The sequence below is a fragment of the Anguilla anguilla genome, chromosome 10, assembly GCF_013347855.1.
Source record: "Anguilla anguilla isolate fAngAng1 chromosome 10, fAngAng1.pri, whole genome shotgun sequence".
NCBI lineage: Eukaryota > Metazoa > Chordata > Actinopteri > Anguilliformes > Anguillidae > Anguilla > Anguilla anguilla.
Window position 1 is genome coordinate 7,069,827 of NC_049210.1, and position 23,275 is coordinate 7,093,101.

General features: G+C 50.4%; 1 protein-coding gene across 11 annotated transcripts in view; it reads left to right on the forward strand.

Moving 5' to 3' along the window:
- The window catches only part of arvcfb (ARVCF delta catenin family member b), a 216,976-nt gene that overhangs the window by 181,952 nt on the left and 11,749 nt on the right, over positions 1-23,275 (forward strand). For all 11 annotated transcript variants that reach the window (XM_035379907.1, XM_035379914.1, XM_035379912.1 and 8 more), the window contains 3 exons: positions 20,975-21,102; positions 22,172-22,322; positions 22,911-23,103. In XM_035379907.1, coding sequence (XP_035235798.1) covers positions 20,975-21,102; positions 22,172-22,322; positions 22,911-23,103 — 472 coding nt within the window. The remainder of the gene's footprint in view (positions 1-20,974; positions 21,103-22,171; positions 22,323-22,910; positions 23,104-23,275) is intronic.

Genomic DNA, 23,275 nt, shown 5'->3' on the forward strand with positions numbered 1-23,275 from the left:
CCGGATCCGGCCTCCGCCAGGCCTGCACAGCCCATGTTTGCTTTTGATAATGAAGTAGAAATGACTTGACGATACCGCAACGCGTTTATTGAGCTCTATGGTGCGGATGTAGCACAGTGGGTAAGGAACTGGACTTGTAACCGAAAGGTCGCAGGTTTGATTCCCGGGTAGGACACTGCCATTATACCCTTGAGCAAGGTCCTTAACTTGAATTGCTTCAGTATATATCCAGCTGTATAAATGGATACAATGTAAAATGCTGTGTAAACGTTGTGTAAGTCGCTCTGGATAAGAGCGTCTGCTAAATGCCTGTAATGTAATGTATTAGAGATAAACAGGCGGAACGGGAAACTCGTAAAGCCAAACGTAGGCCTTGCGGTCGATGCCTCCCGTCGCCGCCGTCGCCCGCCGGGACGTCGGCGAGTCGTTGGGTCCGTGCCGCAGCATCTCGTCCTCGGAATTTGGAGCTGGAGCTGGAGTGCGTTCTGGAGCGCGGAGGTCTCGAGCGTGCTCACCGGGTCTCTCTCTCCCCGGTGCCGAGCGGTAGCGGAGTGGTCCTCCCCGGGGGGGGGTTCGAGCGTGACTGTACAGCTATTCGGCTGCACGCCTCCCCCCGTCCTCTCCTCCTCTCGGGAGACGCCGGTGTTATTCTCCGCTCGTGCGCCTCAAATTAAATAGCGCTCCGTCTGAATTCGTTCTGAAACAGGTGGGTTGTTGGGGGGGGGCGGGGGGGGGGGGGGTGACTTCTCCTGAGTCGTGTTTCGGTTGACACTCCCCCCCCCCCCCCCCCCCCCCCCCCCCCCCCCCCTCCCCCCCCCCCCCCCCCCCCCCCCCCCCCCCCCCCCCCCCCCCCCCCCCCCCCCCCCCCGTCTCCAGCGGATTACCGTTGCTTCGAAGCCGTGTTACGGAACTGCACGTTCATTGCCTTCGAATAGGAAATTTTCACCGACTGGAACATTCAATTTTTCTGTGTTTGTGCTCTGATGTCTTCTCATGTCATCCCAGTTTTTTGTATTTTTTTTTTTTTTTTAACCCCACCTACAAAATAAATTCTTCCAGGATGACAGGCCAGGTATAGGCTAGGTGACGGTTGAGAGGAGGTCCGGATGTGGGATTTTTTTTTTGACTGGCCTACCCTGTCAAAGAACCATGCTGTGTGGAGTCTCTGTCAGGTTTGAACCCTTTAAGACATAAGAGCACAAATACGTGATCAGAATTTTCCTAACTGAACATTCTAATGCTGATGTAACAATGGCTGCTGGTGATTGACAGCGATGGAGTTCTAGAACACTGACTTAGAATTCCAGAACAGACCTGCTCTTCAGAGGGTTAAGGGCGATGGTGTGTGGTATTGTCAGCTCCGGTGTTTGGGCCTAAGGCTTTCCATCTGTGCGGAACCACGCCGCTCTCTCTCTGCGCCGAGCACAGATTCTGTCGTTTCCGCCGAGAGGGCCCCGGCGGTTTGGAGACGGGACGAAATCACGCCTCGCCTCCGGCGGGTCCTCCGAGTGCCCCCCCCTCCCTGCCCTTCGTTCCCCTCGTTTCCGTTTTGCCTTTTCTCTCGCTTCGACGGCTTCCCTGCGTCCCGATTTATGTCTTTCCCTTCTCGGCGGCGCCAGGCATGGAGGTGACCAATAAAAAAAAATAAAGGAAGGAAAGGAAGGGGAAAAAAGCAATCTGGTCGCTGACAGAGCCTCGCTGTTTGAGGAGCGCGGGATTTAATTTGGAGACGATCTTGAGGACAGCGGTGTTAATTAGAGAGCCTTGCTTGGTGTCGTCTTGACGGCTGCCCATTTGGGTTTTTGTCCCCCCCCACCCCACCCCACCCCTTCAACGAAAACGGACTTGTCGGAGCGAGTTGTCTCTCTAACCGACGTCTTGTTACCCCGCGGATGTGTTTATTTTTACTGGCCGCAGTCAGAAGTGAATTGAGTTGTGTGTTGTGCTTTTTTTTCTTTTCTTTGTTTCTTTTGGCAGTTTCATTGTTCATCCCCTCTGGTTTATCACGTTAATGCCGGGCCTCACTTCTGTCTCCGCCCCATCATCACCCACACCCACACCACACCTCCGCGCCTTTTTGGGAAATGAGAAATCCTCTCCCCCAATGGTTTCAGAACTTTCTCTGCTTCTCTTTTGGAAAAGATTTTTAAATTATTTATGAGCCTTGGAGTCCTGGATGATGTTTTTTCCACACGTACAGCCCGTGTGGCATTATTCATGTGGAGAAAAGGACTCTTTTACACAACTGTGGTGAGAGGCACTGCCCCAGGACTTGAGCAGAACCCTTCCTTCCCTGTTTTTCGGGCCCTGGCAGTTGGAATGGCTTGAACAGTCGGGAATGTCGCACTTGCACTGAGGTAACCTGCCGATCTTCCGTGCCCACCCCTATGCGCCCCCCCCCCCCCCAAACCCCCCCACCCCCCCACCCTGGCTCCGGTGCTGTCTGCCTCCCCACCCTCAGAGTGAGTCATTTTCAGGCACACAGAAGAGACACTGTTTTTCCCAGCTCTGTCTGTGTCCCTCTCCTCCTCTCTCATGCCTGTCAGAATTCACACGGTGCTGCAAAACCTCGACGCAGTGGAGCTCACTCAAGTGTAGCCTCAGCTAAACCTTTAACATTAACTCAACTGTAGCCTCAACTAAACCTTTAACATTAACTCAACTGTAGCCTCAACTAAACCTTTAACATTAACTCTACTGTAGCCTCAACTAAACCTTTAACATTAACTGAACTGTAGCCTCAACCAAACCTTTAACATTAACTGAACTGTAGCCTCAACCAAACCTTTAACATTAACTCAACTGTAGCCTGAACTAAACCTTTAACATTAACTCAACTGTAGCCTCAACTAAACCTTTAACATTAACTCTACTGTAGCCTCAACTAAACCTTTAACATTAACTGAACTGTAGCCTCAACCAAACCTTTAACATTAACTGAACTGTAGCCTCAACCAAACCTTTAACATTAACTCAACTGTAGCCTCAACTAAACCTTTAACATTAACTGAACTGTAGCCTCAACTAAACCTTTAACATTAACTCAACTGTAGCCTCAACCAAACCTTTAACATTAACTCAACTGTAGCCTCAACCAAACCTTTAACATTAACTCAACTGTAGCCTCAACTAAACCTTTAACATTAACTGAACTGTAGCCTCAACCAAACCTTTAACATTAACTCAACTGTAGCCTCAACTAAACCTTTAACATTAACTGAACTGTAGCCTCAACCAAACCTTTAACATTAACTCAACTGTAGCCTCAACCAAACCTTTAACATTAACTCAACTGTAGCCTGAACTAAACCTTTAACATTAACTCAACTGTAGCCTCAACTAAACCTTTAACATTAACTCAACTGTAGCCTCAACTAAACCTTTAACATTAACTCAACTGTAGCCTCAACCAAACCTTTAACATTATAACTGAACTGTAGCCTGAACTAAACCTTTAACATCAACTGAACTGTAATCATAAGTTAACCTTTACCATAACTAAACTGCTACCATAACTAAACCTTTTCCACACCTAAACTGTTTTCCATAACTAAACCGTGACCATCTCTAAATTGTTACTAGACAAAAAGCACTGATGCCGGTTGGACCCCACGCCCCTCTCTGCTTCGCCTTACCCTGCCCCACCCTGATGGCGCTCTCGATCCAGGTCACAGGTGTAGGTTGACTGGGGTGGCTTTGAATCCCTAGAGCTGCTCTGCTCTCTTTAATCTTATTGCATCACCGTGGAAACCCAAAACACACTGTAGGCCTATAGACTTGTAGCCTACTTTGGCTTTCGCCTTTGTTGCTTCGAAAAATAACCTTCCAAACCCCGCCCCCCCCCCCCCCCCCCAGCAAAACACATTCAGTGGGAACATTATACCCCCAGGGGAGGAGACAAGAGTTTGGGAGGCAGTTGGGGGAGAGGGGGGTGTTATTGATGAAGTTATTTTTATCGAATTTCCGACATTCCAACGTGCCAATCCACCCCACTTCCCTCCACTCAGAAAACAGGCCCAACCTAACCCCCCCCCCCCCACTCCTCCACGGGTTAACATAAAAATGTACAGCAGTTGTTCCAGTGCAATATCAAGTAGCGAGCAGCTCATGCAGTGAGCCAGCGGTGTTAGAAACAGGCTACTGGGCCCCTGTCACCTTGCCAGCACCCCCCCCCCCAGTGAGAGCCTGTCTCCCCCTCAGGCATTCTGCTGTGTGTGTGTGTGTGTGTGTGTGTGTGTGTATGTGTCTCTGCGTGTATGTCTGTGTCTGTGTTTTTGCAGACTGTGGAGGAAAACAGAGGCATTTAATTGCATCTTTCAACCTGCTTCAAATCCCCCCCTTTCCTCCCCTCAACCTCTCCCTGTGCCCTGGATCTGGCAACCGCCCAGACGTTAGCGGATTAGATTAGAAGTGAATTCCCCTCATGCAGGCCAGCTGCTCAGTTGCCACCCATCCAGTGGGCCTGGCCCTGATGGAGCAGAGGGCAACCAACCCAACATCCCCTGTGCCAGTCCTAGCCTGCCAAGGCCCCCCCCCACCCCCCAAAAAAAGGAGGTGGCTGTGTTTGGATTCATATGGGTACTATACATGAACAAAACTTAATAACGCGTGTAGAGCGTAATATTAGTAATTATTATTATCTCATAATAGGCACCATTATCCACAGTCTCAGTCTGCAGGGGAAAAAAATATCAAGGTGTAAACTGTTATCTTGTTTATGAGATGGAGGCAGTTAATGAAGGTGGAGGAGTAGTGAATTACTGGGAGGGGGGGGGGGGAGGGGGGGAACAAACTTAATGGGGCACCGATGTGGTTATTCAAGGAGAAATCATGCAGGTCCTTAGGAGGGGAAAAAAGGAGAGGAGAACATTAGGCAGTGGATGAGTGGAGTCTGTGTGTGTTAACCCAGCGCTGCAGTAGTGAATCACTGGGAAACGAACCGCATTAGTAATATTATCACTTCCTGCCCGCTGTTGCACCAACAGCACCTCACAGTTTATTCACATGGCTGACGGCCAGCCCATAATCCCCTGCGAAAATCTCGGCTGTCTGCGATCCAAAAACTCTCCGGAAAAAATCTCCGTGCCCCCACCCCTCACCCCCCGTTCTCCGCCCCCCTCCCTCCCTCCCAATTAAAAATACCAATCGATGCTTCGTTTTTCATTTATGATCTTCCTGGCATTGTGCTTAAAACGGTGATTTTCTTGTAAATGCGAAAGCGAGGCGGCGGACGAGACGTGGGATTTGGGAGGTGTGAAGCGCGAGGCCGACCTTTGACCCTCCAGCCGGCTTCCTGTTTAGAGGAAAGCCGCAGGGCTGCCAAGATAATAGCGTTAGAGCATTAAAACCACCAAGAAAGAAAGCAAAGTGATTCATCCTTTTTTTTTCTCCCAAAAAAGAAAAACTATTTGTCCTGCGGTTGACGCTTTTGTGTTCTTTCCTTGAGCCAAAATGGACGAGGGCATGAATCTAATTAAGGACCAATCGGAGAGCTTCTTTTTTCCCCCCGCCTCTCCAGGATTCTTTGTTCGATGGCTTCCAAACAAAACGTTTCGTGAATTCAAACCTTGGGCATTATCGTCGTGTTCTCGTTTTAGCATTCTCTTTGCGTCCCTGTTCCGTCCCCGTTGAACATACCTCATACTCGGGTGAACGTTACTTAACCTCCATACGGCGTGTTCCCTTACGCAAGTCCTGTCAGAAGGGGAAAGGAAATTTGATGAATGTCTGTGGCTGCTGAATGGCAGGCACTGTGAAGGCCTTTCACCCTAGCGGTGTCAATCAAGTCCTGGAGGGCTGCGATGTCTGCAGGTTTTGTATGTTTTGTTTTTTTTCAATCAGCTGCCAGTTTAGACCTGGCTTAGGTGTACAGTGTAGGCCTTTCAGCCAATCCAGTGGCTCGAAGAATCACTTAAGTGCCGAAATACCCCGCGACCCAGCAGGCAGCGCTGCCCTCCAGGACAGGAGTTAGGAGATTTGAGGCTTGTATTCTTGGCCCAGTAGGGTCCCAGCCACCTTTTGCTCGGCTCCCATTGTCACGGTAACCGTTTTTGACTAAAGCCTAGTCGGTTGTCCCGATGAGTGATGGGGCTGGGGGGGGGGGGGGGCCGTCGAGAGAGATCGGACGGCGAGGCACGGGTGTTTTTTTGGCGGGAGGGGGCTCGAGAGAGAGAGGGACACGGTCCCTGGAGAGTACTCAGCCGGCGGAAGTCCCTCCGGAGTCGCTAACGCAGTCAGAGCCGCGATCTGGCAAACCCAGCGCCCGCCATCGCCCGCCCCCTCTCCTTTCCGGAACGTTCCGGCCTCCTGCCCGCTCTCTGAAGCCTGTACCTGAGGTTCTCTCTCTCCGGCCCTTTCCCCGACAGCGCCGCACGGCACACGCCCGCCCCTCTGATCTGCCCGGCAACCGCAGTACATGCCCGTGTGTGATTGGACCTAAGATGAAAGACTTAACATTTTCAAATAATAAAAAAAAAAAAAAAGATTTTCACGGGCGTTGGGGTCACACGTTTCCTGTGACGGTTAATTTCATTTCCTGTCCAGAAAGCGCTGATTTTACTTCCGCGGCACTGTGGGAAGCTTCCAGAACTTCAGCAGCTGTCGTCGTCTGCGGTGTTGCTCCTTGCAAAAACGTTTAAATTAAAATATATATTTTTTTAAAAACGAGAGAAAAACCATCATCTCTCCCTCGTTCGTCTGTCAGACACAACTGCCAAGTGTCGAGAATTTTGAATTCGCTCACCCTGTTTTCCAAAACTCTGCACTGCGAAAGTTTATTTGTGCAAAGCAGCTTTTTTTTGGCTTGTTTTCAGATGGGGAGGGTGTGCAGACAGGTAATATTAAGTATGGAGGTTTTCATTTTTGATTTTTCCCCGTTCTCCCTTTGCTGGAGTTCAGTGCAGCCGTAGTCCCTGCCGGGGGTGGGGGGGGGGGGGGGGGTGTTTGTGCTGCGTCCGCGCGTACGTGATGGGCTTCGGGAATGGGGAAAGAGGATCCTCAGTGGCTGGCAGGCGAAATCCTCGCCAAATTTGCGGAAGGATTGCGGATTGCGTCGGAAGATCGGCAGACAGGCTTGCGGGCCAAAGTTTGCGGGAACCTTGGTCCCGTCACTCGCGGTGACACAGTGACGCACTCAGAAATTTGGCGGATCATGTTTTTTTTAGGGGGTGGGGGGGCCGGGCGAGCAGAGTTTGTGTGGATGCCAGCTTTGAAGGCCTTGCATTGGCACATCTCTTTTTTTTCTTTTTTTCCTTTTTTTTTCTTATGTCTCCGGTTTCCACGGCGAGTAAATAAATAAATAACAGCGCTTCACCTCTCTTCTCCCTGACAGTCTCCTGCCTGTGTGCCTAATGAACACATTTGTTGGTGTGGATGGATGTGGTTGCTCTGGCAACGGGGCTCAGTGCTATTTCTGTGTCGAGCACAGACACTGCTCTCTACCACCCACCTCCATATCCCCCTCGTGATCTCTCTCTCTCTCTCTCTCTATTTCACTGTATCTCTCTCTCTCTATCTCTCTATTTCACTGTATCTCTCTGTCTCTCTGTCTATCTCTATTTCACTGTATCTATCTGTCTCTCTGTCTATCTCTATTTCACTGTATCTCTCTGTCTCTCTATCTCTCTATTCCACTGTATCTCTCTGTCTCTCTATCTATCTCTATTTCACTGTATCTCTCTGTCTCTCTCTCTCTCTCTCTGTCTCTCTGTCTCTCTGTCTCTCTATCTCTCTATTTCTCTATTTTTCTGTCACAGTATCTGTCCCTGTCTCTCTATCTCTCTCTCTGTCTCTCTGTCTATCTCTATTCCACTGTATCTCTCTGTCTCTCTATTTCTCTATCTTTCTGTCACAGTATCTATCCCTGTCTCTCTATCTGTCCCTCTGTCTTTTTCTCACATCCTTTTATCTCTAGTCCCCATTTCTTCCCCTTTTCTGTCTCTCTCCTCTCTCTCCGTCTCTCCTCTCTTCATCTCCTCATCTCTTCATCTCCATCTCCCTTTCTTTCTATCCCTCATGCCCCCTGTAACTCTTATCTCTGTCTTTTCATTCTTTCTTTTTCCCCTTCTCTATTCCTCCTCTCCATCACTGTCTCTCCATCTCTGGCTCTCTCTCCCTCTTTCCCTCTCTCACCCCTCCCTCTCTCACCCCCTCGCTAGCCTTGAGTTGCGCAGTGGTGGCCTCATTTTGTTTTACAAATACAACGCAGGAAGGTCTGCAGATCCACGTCAGGCCTGGATCATTGTTGTGCACGCAAGCCAGAGAATAAATATTAAGAGAAAATAATATTTCACTTATTTATGGCCAATAATGAAATTTTTTTTTTTTTTTTACAAAGCAATCAGAAATTTTAATGGATTGATACTCCAATGTGGCTGTCAAGGACAAGCCACCAGTTATATGAACAGTCCCTCCTCTGCTCCTGGGTTTCTCTGTTATGTATTTTTTCCAATTTACGGTCGACTTTTACTGTTCTCTGCTAATGTCCTCTTCATTATGCCACTTATGTTTATCATCAATATTTATTTCCGCGTTGTTTCGAACGACAATTTATTCATCTGACCTTAGAGTATTGCTGTGGTGCTGTTCTGTAAGTCAGCCTGAAAAAGAGCGTCTACTGAATGAATTAATGTATGCAAATGTGTGTTATATACAAGCTTCATTGCTATAATTTTCCCTTTAAAGAAGATTCGTTAGAAATTAGCATCAATATTGTCAGTACGGCGTGTGCTGGTTCTCAAGCAATTGGTCGGAAAAAACGACGCATTATCAACATTAATATTGCAGCTCCCAAAGATTTTCGAAAAGCGCTTCATGAGAACGCTTGCATGCTAATGCAGATTACATCATTTTCCATTTGAAGAAAAATCAGGAGTTTTTTTTGCTGCAGTGTTGATCATTTGTTATTAATCGTGGCAAGAAAATATTTTCCAGTGTTTGTCAGATGGAAGCTGTCACGATGAGAAGGAGAAGTGAAAAGCTCCCTACCTTCGTCTTTTCTGAATGACGGGTTTTGACATGGCATTAAAGGGTCACGGTAAAAAAAATGTTTTTTTTAAAACAGACGCGGTGCGTTTGAATCTCATACAGCGTGTAACCGACAAGGCCAGCGCTGACTTTGAACTTAAGAAGCGGTGCCTTTATGGCATGAATACATTTATTTAGATTACTGCTTGATTTTGACGGCGGCTGTCTTAAGCATTAGTCACGTAGAGTTTTCTTAACATGAGGCTCCATTTTGTTTCATTACCCACTTACCGCAATGAGGAATTGATTGGCATAACGCACGCTAAATTTAGGAGTTTTCTTTTGGAGGAAAATGGCGGTTCCGAACCTCGACAGAACCTGCCTGCGGTGTGCGTGCGTTCGTTTAGTTTATTTTTTGTCTGCGGTGTGTGACACTAACAGCGCGTAGACGTTTCTGACGTTCTTGTTTGCTTAACTTGAGTTCTGCAACGCCACGCTCACAACGTCCATGCTTATTTATGCCGGGACTTCCCACGTAGGGCGAACTGAGGGCCGTAAACCTTGTATTATCCCCGCGGTGTGTGGATACATTAAAATTAATTGTTGTTTATCCTCGAATGCCAACACGGGCCATTAATGCGTAGAAATATTGTGATTGTTTTCTTAATTGATTTCCATTCGTACCCGCGGTGAGTGAAACCTGCACTGCATTCTGGGATTGTGTCTGTCTGCTCTCGGCTCACTGTTACACAACACAGAAGAAGGCCCGGCAGATGATAGACTTTTTAATATCCCCAGTTGCAAAACAGGAGACAAACCAAATCTAATTTTCTCTCTCTCTCTCTCTCTCTCTTCCTTTTCTCTCTGTTTAGATGTTTAGGTCGTTATTTTCTGATATATTGATTTTCATAACACACTGTGTGTGTTGGCTTGGCCAGACATATTAAGTTTCCATGATCTGCAGCAGACAGAGCAGCGTACAGGATGGTTTGCATTGCATTCTGGGAAGACCCTGGTGTGACCCCTGGAGGTCAGGTTGATAGAGCACAATGTGGGGTTTTGTGAATCTAGGACTCTTGTTTTTTCTTTTTTTTTTTTTTTTTTTTTTTAATGATGGAGTTCTCTGCCAAAGTAACACAAAATATTCTCCACAGTCTTGCCTGGTTTGGACTGTTGAATGGCCTTTAAGGAAGATCTCTGCTGTGGGCCTTATTGACAGCTGTGGACATTTGGAAGGATTTTGGCAAGCCTGACAGTTTGTCCTCCCCTCCCCCTCCCCCGGCCACACCAGCTATTATTGTTTTCTGAGGATATAGGAATAAAAACAAAATTCTCTTGAGGGCATCACTGCAGTTATGAAAGATTTCATAGTTCATTCCATCTCTCTTGTTGTTCCCCACACAGTGTAGTTGGCAATAATGCTATTCAAAGGATATTTACATATTCTGGAATGTGCGATGAGGTTTTTTATTTTTTATTTTTTTATTTAGATTTTGAAGATTTTCGTGATGGACCATTTTTGGAAGAAGTGTAAGTTTTTTTTGTTGGCAGGTGTGCTTGTTGCTGTAGGGACGATTGCCGGATGTTATTGGGGTGGGAGAGGAGAGCGGTGGTGAGTTGGTGGGGTTTAAGTGTGTGTGTGTGACACAGCAACAATGCTGTCCATTGAGAAGGATCCGGAAGCGGGTCAGCTCCAGTCCCGCGCGATCGGTGCGCGGGGTCTCCTCACAGGCAAGAGAGAGCTTAAAAAGCCACACGTCCACGGGACGCCACAGCGGGGACTAATTGGCCGTTTTTCTGAAAGTAAACACTTTTTCCCTTTCATTTTTTTTGGGGTGGAGAGGTGGGGGCTGGGCCTGGTTCGGAACGGGGAGAGGGGGACCCCCTGTCGGGGGGGGGGTGAAGGGAGAGCTTTAAAATATCAATCAGCTCCTTTGACAGTGTCTCCCCGTCGACTTCTGAGGCTTCGCCGGTGGAATGACAACGAGCCCGACTGGCGAAGAGGAGACAGAGAAGGTGCTTTGTTGTGGCCCCTTCCTCTCTGCCCCCCCCCCCCACCCCCCTCCCCGCCCCCCCCCCAGGCCCGCTGCATACCGGGGGCATCTTTGTGTTCTCTGAGGATGGCGTGTCCTCCGGCAAAATCCGGGGGCCAGCTGCCCGTCCCCCCTCGGGGTCACCCTCCTTCCCCCTACCCTACCGCTGGCCAGCCTTCAAACACGCTAGCTTCGCTAGCACGCTAGCGCTCGCGGATGGCGACGGTAAGCACTAATTAAAACTCAGCCCGATCCCCCCCCCCCACCCCCTCCTTCTCCTTCCTCTCCTGCTGCTCTGGATAATTTGGGCCGGGTTTGAGTGGCGGTGGCCCGTCTCCAGGGCCCGTCTCCAGGGCCCGGCTGTGCCCGTGTCTGTCTGTGTTCTGGAGTGGAGACAGAACCGCGGAGATGCAGGCTCCTCCCCCTCTCTCTCTGTTTCTCTCTCCCTGTGATGCGTTCATTAGTAATCTGCAGGCCTGCCTTTCAGACAGAGGGAAGCACAGACACCGCACTTTTCTTTTTTTTTTTTACTTTTCCCCTTCAGGAGGAAGAGAGTGTGAGGGAGGGAGAGAGAGAGAGAGACAAGAGAGATGCAGAGAGGAGAGAGTGAGAGGTGGGGATGAGAGTGATGGAGAGGAGAGAAATAGGGAAACACAGGGATGGAGTAAGTGAGAGAGAGAGAGAGAGAACAGAGAGGCGAGAGATACAGAGAGGAGAGAGAAGTGGGGATGAGAGAGACGGAGAGGGGAAGGGACAAAGAGGGAAACGGAAAGAGTGAGTGAGTGAGTGGGACAGAGAGGAGAAAGATACAAAGAGGAGAGAGGGAGAGATGGGGATGGGATGGATTGAAAGGGGGAGAGAAACAAAGAGGAAAATGAGGGAGCCTTGAACCAGTTGGTGCTTGTTGAAGTTACCGTTTGCTTGACAAGTGAAATGTTCTCACCCCATGGGCAAATCCTGTGATGAGTCAAACTGTCTCACCTCATTGGCAATATTTTTGTCTTAATTAGCAAGTAAATGGAAGAAAAATGGCCGACGTGAAGCTGCTGATTGGCCGTGAAGGCTGTCATTCTGCTTAGACTGGCGAGTCTGCGGTTGCATCGTTAGCCAATCATGGCCAGGGGGTCGCACCCGGTTTGATGTCATGGGAGCTGTGTTGGCTTGAGTAGTCTTGGGTTGCCGTTGTATTACTGCCCCTTAGCTACCCATTTGGGGCCGAGGCAAGTCATTGGTTGTCGTCAGTGACGGATGGGTCTTTCCTCCTATCAGCGGTACCCTTACGGCACCATGCTGTGTGGCATTTTCATTGTGGGATACGGTCTCTAGCTCATTAGAGGGGTGCGCGCTCAGCACAATACAATTATGATTCCAGTGGCAGATGATCTGAGAACAGGTACAGACATGACCGAGGGCCTTGGAAGGATAAATCCGCACACGGTGTTTGTGTCTGCTGAGTGCAAAATAATACAGCTCTGAAGACCGAAGTCTTTAAACAAGTCTGTTTTTTTTTCATTGTGTTTCACAGTTAAATCTCCTGTGTCCTGGTGTTCGCTCGCTTGCATTTTTATGTGCTAAACCACGGCCGCGTTCCCTTGTGGCGCCTGCCAAACGTGTTCCCTCCGTGGAGACTGACGGAGGCAGCCTCGGTTCCTACGGGTACCCGGTGTCCGTTTCGAAGCGAATCCGCTGTCCGGATTGGCCAGTGTCGTCGCCATCGGCGACACCCGGCAGAGGACTTAAAGCCCTTCTCTTTCGTTTCGATTAACGAAGTCAACGTCGTGACAAAAACAAAGACTTCGCACCCGGCCTTGGCGCGTGGTCCGCCATCTCCGCACGCCTGCCGATCAGTCATTTCGCCCATCTCATCAGCGGCGTCTCCCCATCGACACCTGCCCTTTAATGGCGGCCAATCACAAGCCGGCTTCAAGCCAGTTACTTTTACCCGTAATTGATGAGGCTTTCAATTTTTTCCCCCCGCCAAACGTCCGCCCCGCAACTTTAGTGCCGTCTCTCCCGGCTTCCAGACTGCAGGCTAATCTTCCGTTTTACGGTTTTAGCCGATAATTGAAGCCCGAGCTCGCAGTTCAGTGCCGCTGCGTGTGTCTTTCCCCCTCCCCGGATCACCTCGTTTAGAGCTGGGCGGACGGGGGGGACGGCAGCTCACCGTTCAGCACATTCCGGTGTTTTTAGCTGTTCCCCCGTGGAGCGGGTCCACTGGGTAATGGAGTCTGTGCGGGAATGGGCTCTGTACATCTGTGTAAAAATGAGGGAGTGTGTGTGTGTGTGTGTGTGTGTGTGTCTCTGTGTGTGTGTGTGTGTGTGTGTGTGTGTGTGTCTCTGTGTGTGTGTCTGTGTCTGTGTCTCTGTGTCTCTGTGTCTCTGTGTGTATGTGTGTGTGTGTGTGTGTATGAGTCAGGTAGTGAGTGTCTGTGTGTGTGAGAGAAAGAGAGAGGGGTTCAGTAGCAGAGAAAATGGAAAGCTATGTATGTACTGTAGCTGATGAGAGGCGTGTGTGTGTGTATACACACACACATGTCCACACATACACACACAGTGAGACACGCACACACACACACAGTGAGACACACACATACACACACAGTGAGACACACACACACATACACAGTGAGGCACACACACACACACACTGCGGAACTTGCATATGTGCCCAATGAGAGTAGAAACGGGTGCTGCTCCATCATAGGGGGAGGGCAAGAGGTCACATCCCATCACCGGGCCAATTATTCATAATGAGTCATAATCCCCTCCGTAACGACCTGGCAGGGATCGCTCGCTCGGGCCCATCCCTTTGTTCCCGCTCCAGCCCCCCGATGCCACTGGCACTCGGCTGAGCGTCAAACGAAACCCAAAAAACGCCCCAGTCCTGGGACGGGGCCGAGCCAGGGGAGAAAGCGGAACCGTCCTGTGGCTCGATTAGCGCCGAAACGTCCGCCCCCGCATGTCTGAAAAGCCCCCCCCCCCACCCCCACCCCCACCCCAACCCGTCTCTCTGGACTTTGGCTGCGTGCGGAGCAGGGTGGGGTTACAGTAGCTCTGTACGACCCGGCGAAGGCTCGAGAGATGGCGAGAGGAGTTGGCGCTGAAGGCTCTGGACTCCGTTCTTTCGTTGCTCTCACTTGGGGGGTGGGGGGTGGGGGGGGGGCCTTTGGTGACGTAGCCGGGTTCTTGGCTTGGTCGGCTCTGTTTCGTAACCCCCCCCCCCCCCCCCCGCTTCAACTGGAAGCGAGGCCGGCCCAGGAAATTACACAAGGGGGGGGGAACGGGGGGAACGGGGGAAATGTGTGTTTTCTGATTCTTGGCTGGATTCTTGCACTTGAATTTCTGGCGACCCTGTAGCACCAAAGAACTTGCTATTCGTTTCATTTACGGGCCCCGAGGTCTGCGGCAAGAGCAGCGCTGATTTATGGCATTTTAATGTGCTGACTGCACACCCAACGTGGCATTTAAAGAAAAAAAAAAAGAAAGGAAAAAAAGGCAAGTTATGCAGAATTATGTTTCCGCCGCTCGGGTTTATTTTAGTGTTACCGCTGCGGTTCCAGCGTTTTTTTAAGCGGGAAAGGAGGCGGGTCGCGGGCGAGGGGGACCGTTTCGTTACCGCGCGCGATGAAGACCGCCGCCCCCTTTCGCTCTTCGCTCTTCGCTCTTCGCTCTTTGGTCGTTAGAGACTCAGAGCCTTTCAATCTGAAGCCGCTCGCAATGTCATGCTTTCACACTTCGGGTCAAATATGTGCTTGAAATAGTTCAGATGGTGGTAACATTTTGAAAGCAGATCACTGAGACCTTTTTTTTTATTTGTCAGTGATTTTAAGTAATCTGTACTGGTGTCTAAAAGGCGAAAAGTATTTCAAACAACTTGACTCCGGTGTCCATGCTCCACACGCAAACATGAATCTGTTTTTTTTTTCCCCCAATGAAAGTTTAAAAAAAAAAAACCTTTCTTAAAGGGGATGAGTGTGGTTAAAGTTCTGTGGGTCCGAGGGGACGGGGAGAAACCCAGGCCAGGTTTACCCACCCACAGCGGTGCGAACCCAGGCCAGCCTCCGCATCCTGCTCCGCCTCTCCTCTGAATTACGGGTGTGGGCTGTAGATTTAGAAGCGAAAGTCCGCTGCGCATTTTCATTTTTTTCCCCCCTCGTCCAGCAGTCTACTGTGGGCGTGCCCAGAAAGCTGAATGTGTGGCTGGATGGGGGAGGTAAGCTTGCTGTGGGCATCCTTCCCCTGCTCAGCCCTGGGCGGAGGGATCTTAAACTCCGGCCCAGGAGAGCCGCCGTGTCTTCGCGGTGCATCTCAGCGCTAAAGAGCTTAATTTTAGGTCATTGATTGACTAGAGCTCGAGACTGCACCCCGTGTCCTAGATGGGATTCTGTTGTTATTCGTCGCTTAATCGATCGGTTAAAGCAGCTGATTACACAGTTAACCCTTTAATGTGTGCAGCCCCAAGTATGTGATGAGAATGTTCTTAGCTGAACGTTCTAATGCTGATGTAACAATCACCGCTGGTGACTGAAAGCAGTGGAGTTCTAGAACACTGACTTTGAACTCACTGCTCACCCTGGTTGCTTGTGTCTGAATTGGTTTTTATGAAGGAAAACCCGGTGGACCCTGGGGCTCTTCAACACCAGTGCTGTTGGCTCCACAGCTGAAGAGTCCACTCAGACAGTACCCAGAGTTTACCCTGCCTGTGTTTGAAAGATGAGTCCACTCAGACTGTTCCCAGAGTTTAAATGGCTGTGTTGTCAAGAACAGTCCAATTCGACTATTCCCCAAGTGTTTGAAAGGAGAGTCCAATCAGACTGTTCCCAGAGTTTAAGCTGGCCGTGTTTGAAAGATGAGTCCACTTAGACTTTTCTCAGAGTTCATAATGGCTGTGTTTGAAAGGAGAGTCCACTCAGACTGTTCCCCGAGTTTAAACTGGCCGTGTTTGAAAGGAAACCTGCTGTATCTTTGCCGCTCCCGGGCTGGAGCTGAGCGCCTCGTACGCTGCACAGGCCGCGTAATTCATCGCCTCGCAAATGAGTGCAGGCGCGTGATTGATGACAGAAGAAACGCGGCGTGGTGTGAAGACGCAGCCAAATTATAATTTCAAATTGCAGGTGAGCAGCACAGTCATCCGTCTGCTCCAGACAAGTCAGCGTGAATAAACCGTCTTCTGCGATACAGAGGAAGAGAGGAGCGTCTGTTGAAATCGGCGTTCCTCGAATTTAGGCGATATCGGTACTTGTACCTTGATCAAGGTGCAATTGCACAGCTTTGATGCTGTACTCTTAAAATATTGTTTGTAGGCATGTCTTCAGGGGCAGGTATAACAGTACTGCATGTCCTCCACTGTAGGTTGGTTAGTGCTGGTTACATGGAGGACTTGCAACCTGAATGAATTGCAACGTGTGTTCTCACTGCTGTATGAAATGAAATGAAATGAAATGACTTTGGAAATGGACATGGAAAAAGAAATCCCAGGGACATGACCTCGGTGTCTGCAATGGTGCATCGTTGTGTGTATTGTTGGTGTATTGTGTACGAGCTCACCAAATCAAATTCCAGTCAGCCTGGTTGATATGGCAACGAAGTATAAAAACTTGAAACGTGTTCTTTACGGCCCTGGTGGAGACGGCTTTAGCCTCCAGTTAGAGTCCCTCCTGCACTGGACCACGAGTCATCAGAAGGATCAGCTGACCAGCGGATTGTAGGTAAAGCAAACCGCCAGAAGTATTTAGCGGACTTATGACATCGTTGCGTCGACCTGGACTGCCTTTGTGTCGTACATCCTGTTCAACGCAGTCTCGTATGAAATGGTGAGACTTGTGCCAAGTATGAAATGGTGAGACTCGTGCCAAGTATGAAATGGTGAGACTCGTGCCAAGTATGAAATGATGAGACTTGTGCCAAGTTTCAGTTAAACCTTACAGTATGTACTGAGATACAGGCCATTCTCAAAGGGTGATTCAGAAAACTTTTTTTTTAAACTTTTTTTTGCTGACAATTAACTATGCGTCTACCCGTCAGATTCCCAGAGCACAGCAGACAAGGCAGCACTCAGCAGCTGCGTGTGGTGCTTGGTTTTCTGTTCAGAAGCCCTGGGTGAAACATACAAGGCAATACCTGAATCGTTGTCCTTGAATACATCTTTTTGCGTGTCCATGGTTTTCAGTGTTCTTCCACGTCTAGCATTTGCACAGCTCACAGCTTTATTATTATTATTATTATTATTATTATTATTATTATTATTATTATTATTATTATTTATTATAATTTATGTGTGTGTGTATGTGTGTATAAAGATACTCCTCTTTAATAAACGCATGTGTCACAAATGTGAAAACGGTCTGAAATAAATATTTCTTCTATAGATTAAAAAAAAAAACGTTTATGCGTAATTGAAATACAGCGCTGTACAGTATGTGATTGACAGGTCGAGCAAGAGCGGCGCGTTCGCGAATTCAAGTGTAAGCAAAGCGCCGTTTAGTTTAACTTTCAATAAATCACGTCGGTCTCAGTAAAACAGCGCATGTTACTTACGAGAAATCAAATGCCACTTCACTCGCCAGACGAATTAGATATTCACTCGCCCCACCACCCCCCGCCCCCCCCCCCACTCTCTGTCACATGGGGTCCCTTCAGCAGCCATGTTGGCTCTCCGATCGGCTCTGTAACTATGCGCTATTGGGTTGTGTGCTTGCGTTGCTCTTTCTGAAATTAAGTGATCAGTAAAAATTTTGCGGTGGGCCTCAGGCTCGCCGATCGGCTCTGTAACGTGCGCTTGCGTTGCTCTTTCTGAAATTAAGTGATCGGTAAAGATTGTGCGGCGGGGCCGTTCAGATGGGCTCTGGCCGTGGAGATTTACGCCCGATTTTAACGAGCGGAGCCTCCTCTGAGATGTCCGGCCTGGCTCCCAGGGTGACCTTGGGGGGGGGGAAGCGCGGTTCGATTCGCGTTCCTTACGGCGCGTTTGAAAGCTGATAATGTAATTACACTGGCACAGGGGAGCGAGAGAGAGAGGGAGGGAGAGAGAGAAAGAGAGAGAGGGGGAGGGGGGAGGGGGAGGGAGAGGGAGAAGTGGGAGGGAGGTTAACGATTGGCCCCTGAAAGGCGTTAAACGGATAGAGTGACAAACACTCCGTCCAGGTCGCCCGTTTGGCGAGAGATTGATGACCTCTCTCTCTTTCTCTCTCTCTCTCTCTCTCTCTCTCTCCCTTCCTCCCTCTCTCTCTCTCTCTCTCTCGCACACCGAGGAGAGAAGTAAAGAGTTATTAATGGCTGGACTGTGATTGATAAGCTGCCGCGGCTTTTCCGGAATGAAAATGAGGTGGGGGGGGGGGGGGTCACTGATTTGAGGGGCGGTATGTTACGTGGCGTCGGTGGGGAGCGTACTGCTACTTAGCCTGCCGTTTCCGGGGCTCTGTGGACGGGGCGGGTCGTTCGTCCCACCCGCCTCCCCCCTCCCCCCTCCCCCCCCCACCCCCACCCCCCCCCCCCCCGTTAGCTCGGTTTGAGTGACAGGTGAGGGCGGGGCCGGGTGATTGGTGGTAATTGCCCCCCTTGTCCACCGGGGCTGACCTTGGCACGGGCGGAGCTGCTGATTTGGAGGCGGGAGCCTCGGTCGCGGGCTCTTTGGCCTCTTTTTGACTGTGAGAGCGAGAGAGAGAGAGAGAGAGAGAGAGAGAGAGAGAGGAAGGGAGAGAGAGGGAGAGGAAGGGAGAGAGAGGGAGAGAGAGAGAGGAAGGGAGAGGGGGAGAGAGAGAGAGAGAGGAAGGGGGAGAGAGAGAGAGAGAGAGAGAGAGAGGGAGAGAGGAAGGGAGAGAGAGAGTGAGAGAGAGAGAGAGAGAGAGAGAGCGAGGGAGTGAGAGAGAGAGAGAGAGAGAGAGAGAGAGAGAGAGAGAGAGAGAGAGAGAGAGAGAGAGAGAGAGTGAGAGAGAGAGAGAGAGAGAGGGAGAGGGAGAGAGAGAGAGAGAGCGAGAGAGGAAGGGAGAGGGAGAGAGAGAGAGAGAGAGAGAGAGGAAGCGAGAGGGAGAGAGAGAGAGAGAGAGAGAGAGAGAGGGAGGCCGCAGCAGCGGCGCTGTGTGATTATGTATGAGGAGCACACGGACAGAGGGGTCAGAGCCTCAGCCATCCTCTGCAGGGACGCGATTGACTTCCCCCGATTGATTTAAAGCCCCTCGAATCGGCCGGCATCTGGGACCGGATAACTACTGCAAAGTGCCTATTAGGATATCGACGTCTCGCGCTCTGTTCCTGGAGGGGGGGGGGGGGGGCGGGGGGGGGCGAGTATTGGTGCGCGCTGAGTTTTCGCCGAGATCTATACCTCACGCTTCACTCTGACCGTTAGTAATTCGTGTGACGGAGGCTGTTGTCCTGAGCGACGCTCGCGCACATCAAAGCGGTATCCGTGGTGTAAACCGCCAATCATGGGCTGCGGGTCCGAGGGCGTGGGTGTGGCCTAACAGCTCCTGATGAGCTTTTAATAACTATGAATAACTATAGCGGTGGAAATGATAAGGCCCCCAGTCTCCTTGCTGTAGCGTAAAAGGAGACTGACATGGATAGGCTGGAGAACCGGGTCACACTGTCACACGGTGTGGTGCCTTAACCGAATGCGCCACCGAGTATCCCCTCTGATTCGGGTTTCGATGCCCGCTTCCGTTAATTATTTAACGGGTGTTCGCCCAGTCACTTACGCGAGCGGACATTTTAGCTGCGTTTCCCGACGCGCTGGTGAGCGACAGCTTCGTTAGCGGTGTCCAGCGCCGCCGCGCTCTGCTAATGAGTTAATTGAGCTGGGGTAATGGATGGAAACAGAGACCGGCGTGTGTGTGTGTGTGTGTGTGTGTGTGTGTGCACGTCGCCTTTCCCGGAACAGGAGTTTCCCCCACCTCTGGTGTGGCAGTGCATGCTGGGAGTCTGTCCGGCTTTCTGCTGAGTTTTTTTCAGCGAATGACGGTCGGGAGCGGCCCTGCTCCCGATTGCTGTGCCATTGCAGTCAACGCATGAAATGGTGTCACCACCGGATTACTGGGACAGTTCCTAACACCTGCTCGCACCAGGGCTAAAGCAGGTAGAGAGTGTATCGTGCGATGACAGAACTATTTTTTTTTTTTTATCTGGGGCGATGAAGTAAGAATGCGCTAAGCCTAGATGTCCTGGGTGAACGGGCAGGGATGTTTATAAAGTCGTTTGCTAATAAGGCGGCGAGAAGTTGTGATTGGTGGATCTTTGTTTGCGGTTTTGTGCGGTGCGTGCGGCTGATTGATTTTGAGATGCACCTGTGTTTCCTTTTGTCTCTTCCGGGCCGTGTTCCTTCACAAAGGGGGGCCTCCCTTTGTGTCCTTCAGCGCGTACGCTGAGTATTTATCTCTTACGACAGGTATTGTTTTCCGATTGTTAGCCAGGCTGTTCCATTCTCACCTCGCCTCTACAGCTTCCTGTAGAGACGCGGCTTCTCTTACTGTCTCATAAAAACCTTTTTTTTATGCCGCTGTGGACAGGCACATCTGGCACATAAACGTCGTGTTTCTGCACGTCTCGGCCCGGCTGCGTTTCTGTGTGTGTGTGTGGAACCCCACTCTTTTCTGACACCCCCGTAGGGCTCACAGTGCTCTGTGGGACGTTCCCGTTTCTGTCAGAGGGTATCCCCATTTCTGACAACCCCCCCAGCACACGCCCCCCCCCCCCCCATGGACTGTTTCTCTGGAAAGGGATCCCCCTTGTGTGAATGTGCCTTGAGGTGCCTGAGTGCGTTTCTATGAGGGTACCCCCTGCTTTTAAACCCCCTGTCGTGACTGTGTGTCTCCATGACAGCGCTAGGGTACCCACGTGTGTGTCTCCATGACAGCGCTAGGGTACCTACGTGTGTGTCTCCATGACAGCGCTAGGGTACCCACGTGTGTGTCTCCATGACGTGTGTGTCTGTGACAGTGCCCCCCCCCCATGTCTAACGCCCCTCCCCCCCGTGTCCCCCCCAGGCTTCGAACTGCTGTACCAGCCGGAGGTGGTGCGGCTCTACCTGTCCCTGCTCACCGAGAGCCAGAACTACAACACCCTGGAAGCCGCAGCCGGAGCACTGCAGAACCTCAGCGCCGGCCAGTGGACTGTGAGTAGGGGGGTGGGGAGGGGGGGGGGGGGCAGTGGGATGAGGGGGGGGGTCCACAGGGCTGAATTATTCCACCCCTGCTGTCTGTGTGTGTCAACAGGCCTGGCCTGTCGCCATCTTTACTCCTGCTCTGTGTGTGTTTGTGTGTGTGAGCAGCAAGACGCAAGGCACTCTTTCTATTGTGCACAAACTCACCCAAACACACACACACACACACATACTTTGCACAAACGCTGCGCGCACACACACAAACACAGACATACACACCCTGAACAACACAAGGCATACAGACACGCACATGCACGTACACACACACACGTAGACACACACACACACACACGCACACACGCACATGCACAGGCACACACTGTCACGTACACACACACACACACACATAGACACACACACTCACGCACACACACACACATACACAAATACACTTGACTGCAGACTCCCTCTCTCCCTTCAGATAGTGCTGACAGACGCGGGGCTGGTAATTTTGATGTGAAGGGGTTTTCTACCCCGGCTGAAACGCAGCACATTTTCCATGATTACGCTGTCTAAACTGGGACTGTTCTAAACGCTCCCACACAAACAGGAATCTGGAGCCACTGGCACATCAAACCCCCGGGCCTGTGAGACGGGCCGAGCGTGAGGCCTTCGGTCCTTAAGAGGATCTGAAAGCTCGTGCAAATGTCTTTTCATCTTCGCCGTGTCACAGGGGATTATGGGCTTAAGGCTCTCTACTGCCATCCAGTGGCCAGGTTGTGGAAGTGCATGAATTTAATTACATCTCAGGGGCACCCGACATGCTGCTGCACACTCTTTCATGTCAAAGTGAAATGTTTTTCTGTTGCCGAAAAGATGAAATTTTAAATCTATTGATGTTCAATGGAGACAAATTACAGACAAATTACATTATTTACTGCCTTCCAAGGCCTTGTTTTTCTGTGGAACAGTTTTTATTTGTTTAGTGTTGGTGAGTTTTTCCAGACGTGACCTGACTGGGGTGAGGCTGTTCGGTGATTGGTGCGTCTCTCTCTCTCTCTCTCTCTCTCTCTCTCCTCAGTGGTCGAACTACATCCGGGCGACGGTGAGGAAGGAGAAGGGCCTGCCCATCCTGGTGGAGCTCCTGCGCTCCGACTCGGACAAGGTGGTGCGCGCCGTGGCCATCGCCCTGCGCAACCTGTCCATCGACCGCCGGAACAAAGACCTGATAGGTGGGGAGAGAACCGTCCTGGTGCGTTACTTACCGTTTGTTCCCAAAGCGGACGGGCCTCATTCAAGGCCTTATTACATCACAATCATCCTAGACTGCGGTAGGAAGTCATTTTGGATTAAGCACCTTTGCTCCCAGGTTGAGTGGCACTGCCCCTCCTGGGATTTGAACCTGCAGCCTCTTGAGGTGCTTTGTGAGACATTTCATGAAAACTACAAGTGAAAACTACAAATCCAAGGCTGCAGCTCACGGGGACCATAGACATATTATATGACTCCTTAACCGCTATCAAGTACAGAGGTGGAAAATCCAGGATCAGAAAGTAGAAGTTCTCCCCGCTATTTTGCTCCAGTCACCTGGATTTGCTAATTAGCACAATTTTTCAGCCAGGAGGCAGAACTAATTAGTCACATCAGCAGAGTTGGGTGGAAGAAACACAGCAGGGCCCCTGCTCTTTCCACCTTTGATGAAGTACCGATTTAAATGAATTAAGACGTGTCAGTTTTAGCTCAATGCAAAATGACCAGTGTGAAAACTGTGTGCAGAGTGTGTAAGAGCGCCCTCTGCTGTCCCTATCCCATCGCTGCAGGGAGCTACGCCATGAGAGACCTGGTGAGCAACCTGCCCAGCGGCCAGCAGCGGCCGGCCAAGAACCTGGAGGAGGACACCGTGGTGGCCATCTTGAACACCATCCACGAGATTGTGACAGACAGCTCAGAGAACGCCCGCTCGCTCGTCCAGGCGCAGGGCGTGGAGAAGCTGGTGGCCATCAACAGGACGAGGTACGAGGCTCAGAATGAAAACCACCACAGAACATGCCTGTCCAAAACAGTGGTAGAGCACACCTGTCCAAAACAGCGTTACAACACACCTGTTCAAAACAGCGGTAGAATACACCTGAGTCTAACAACTGTAAAACACACCTGAGTGTAACAGCTGTAGAACACACCTGAG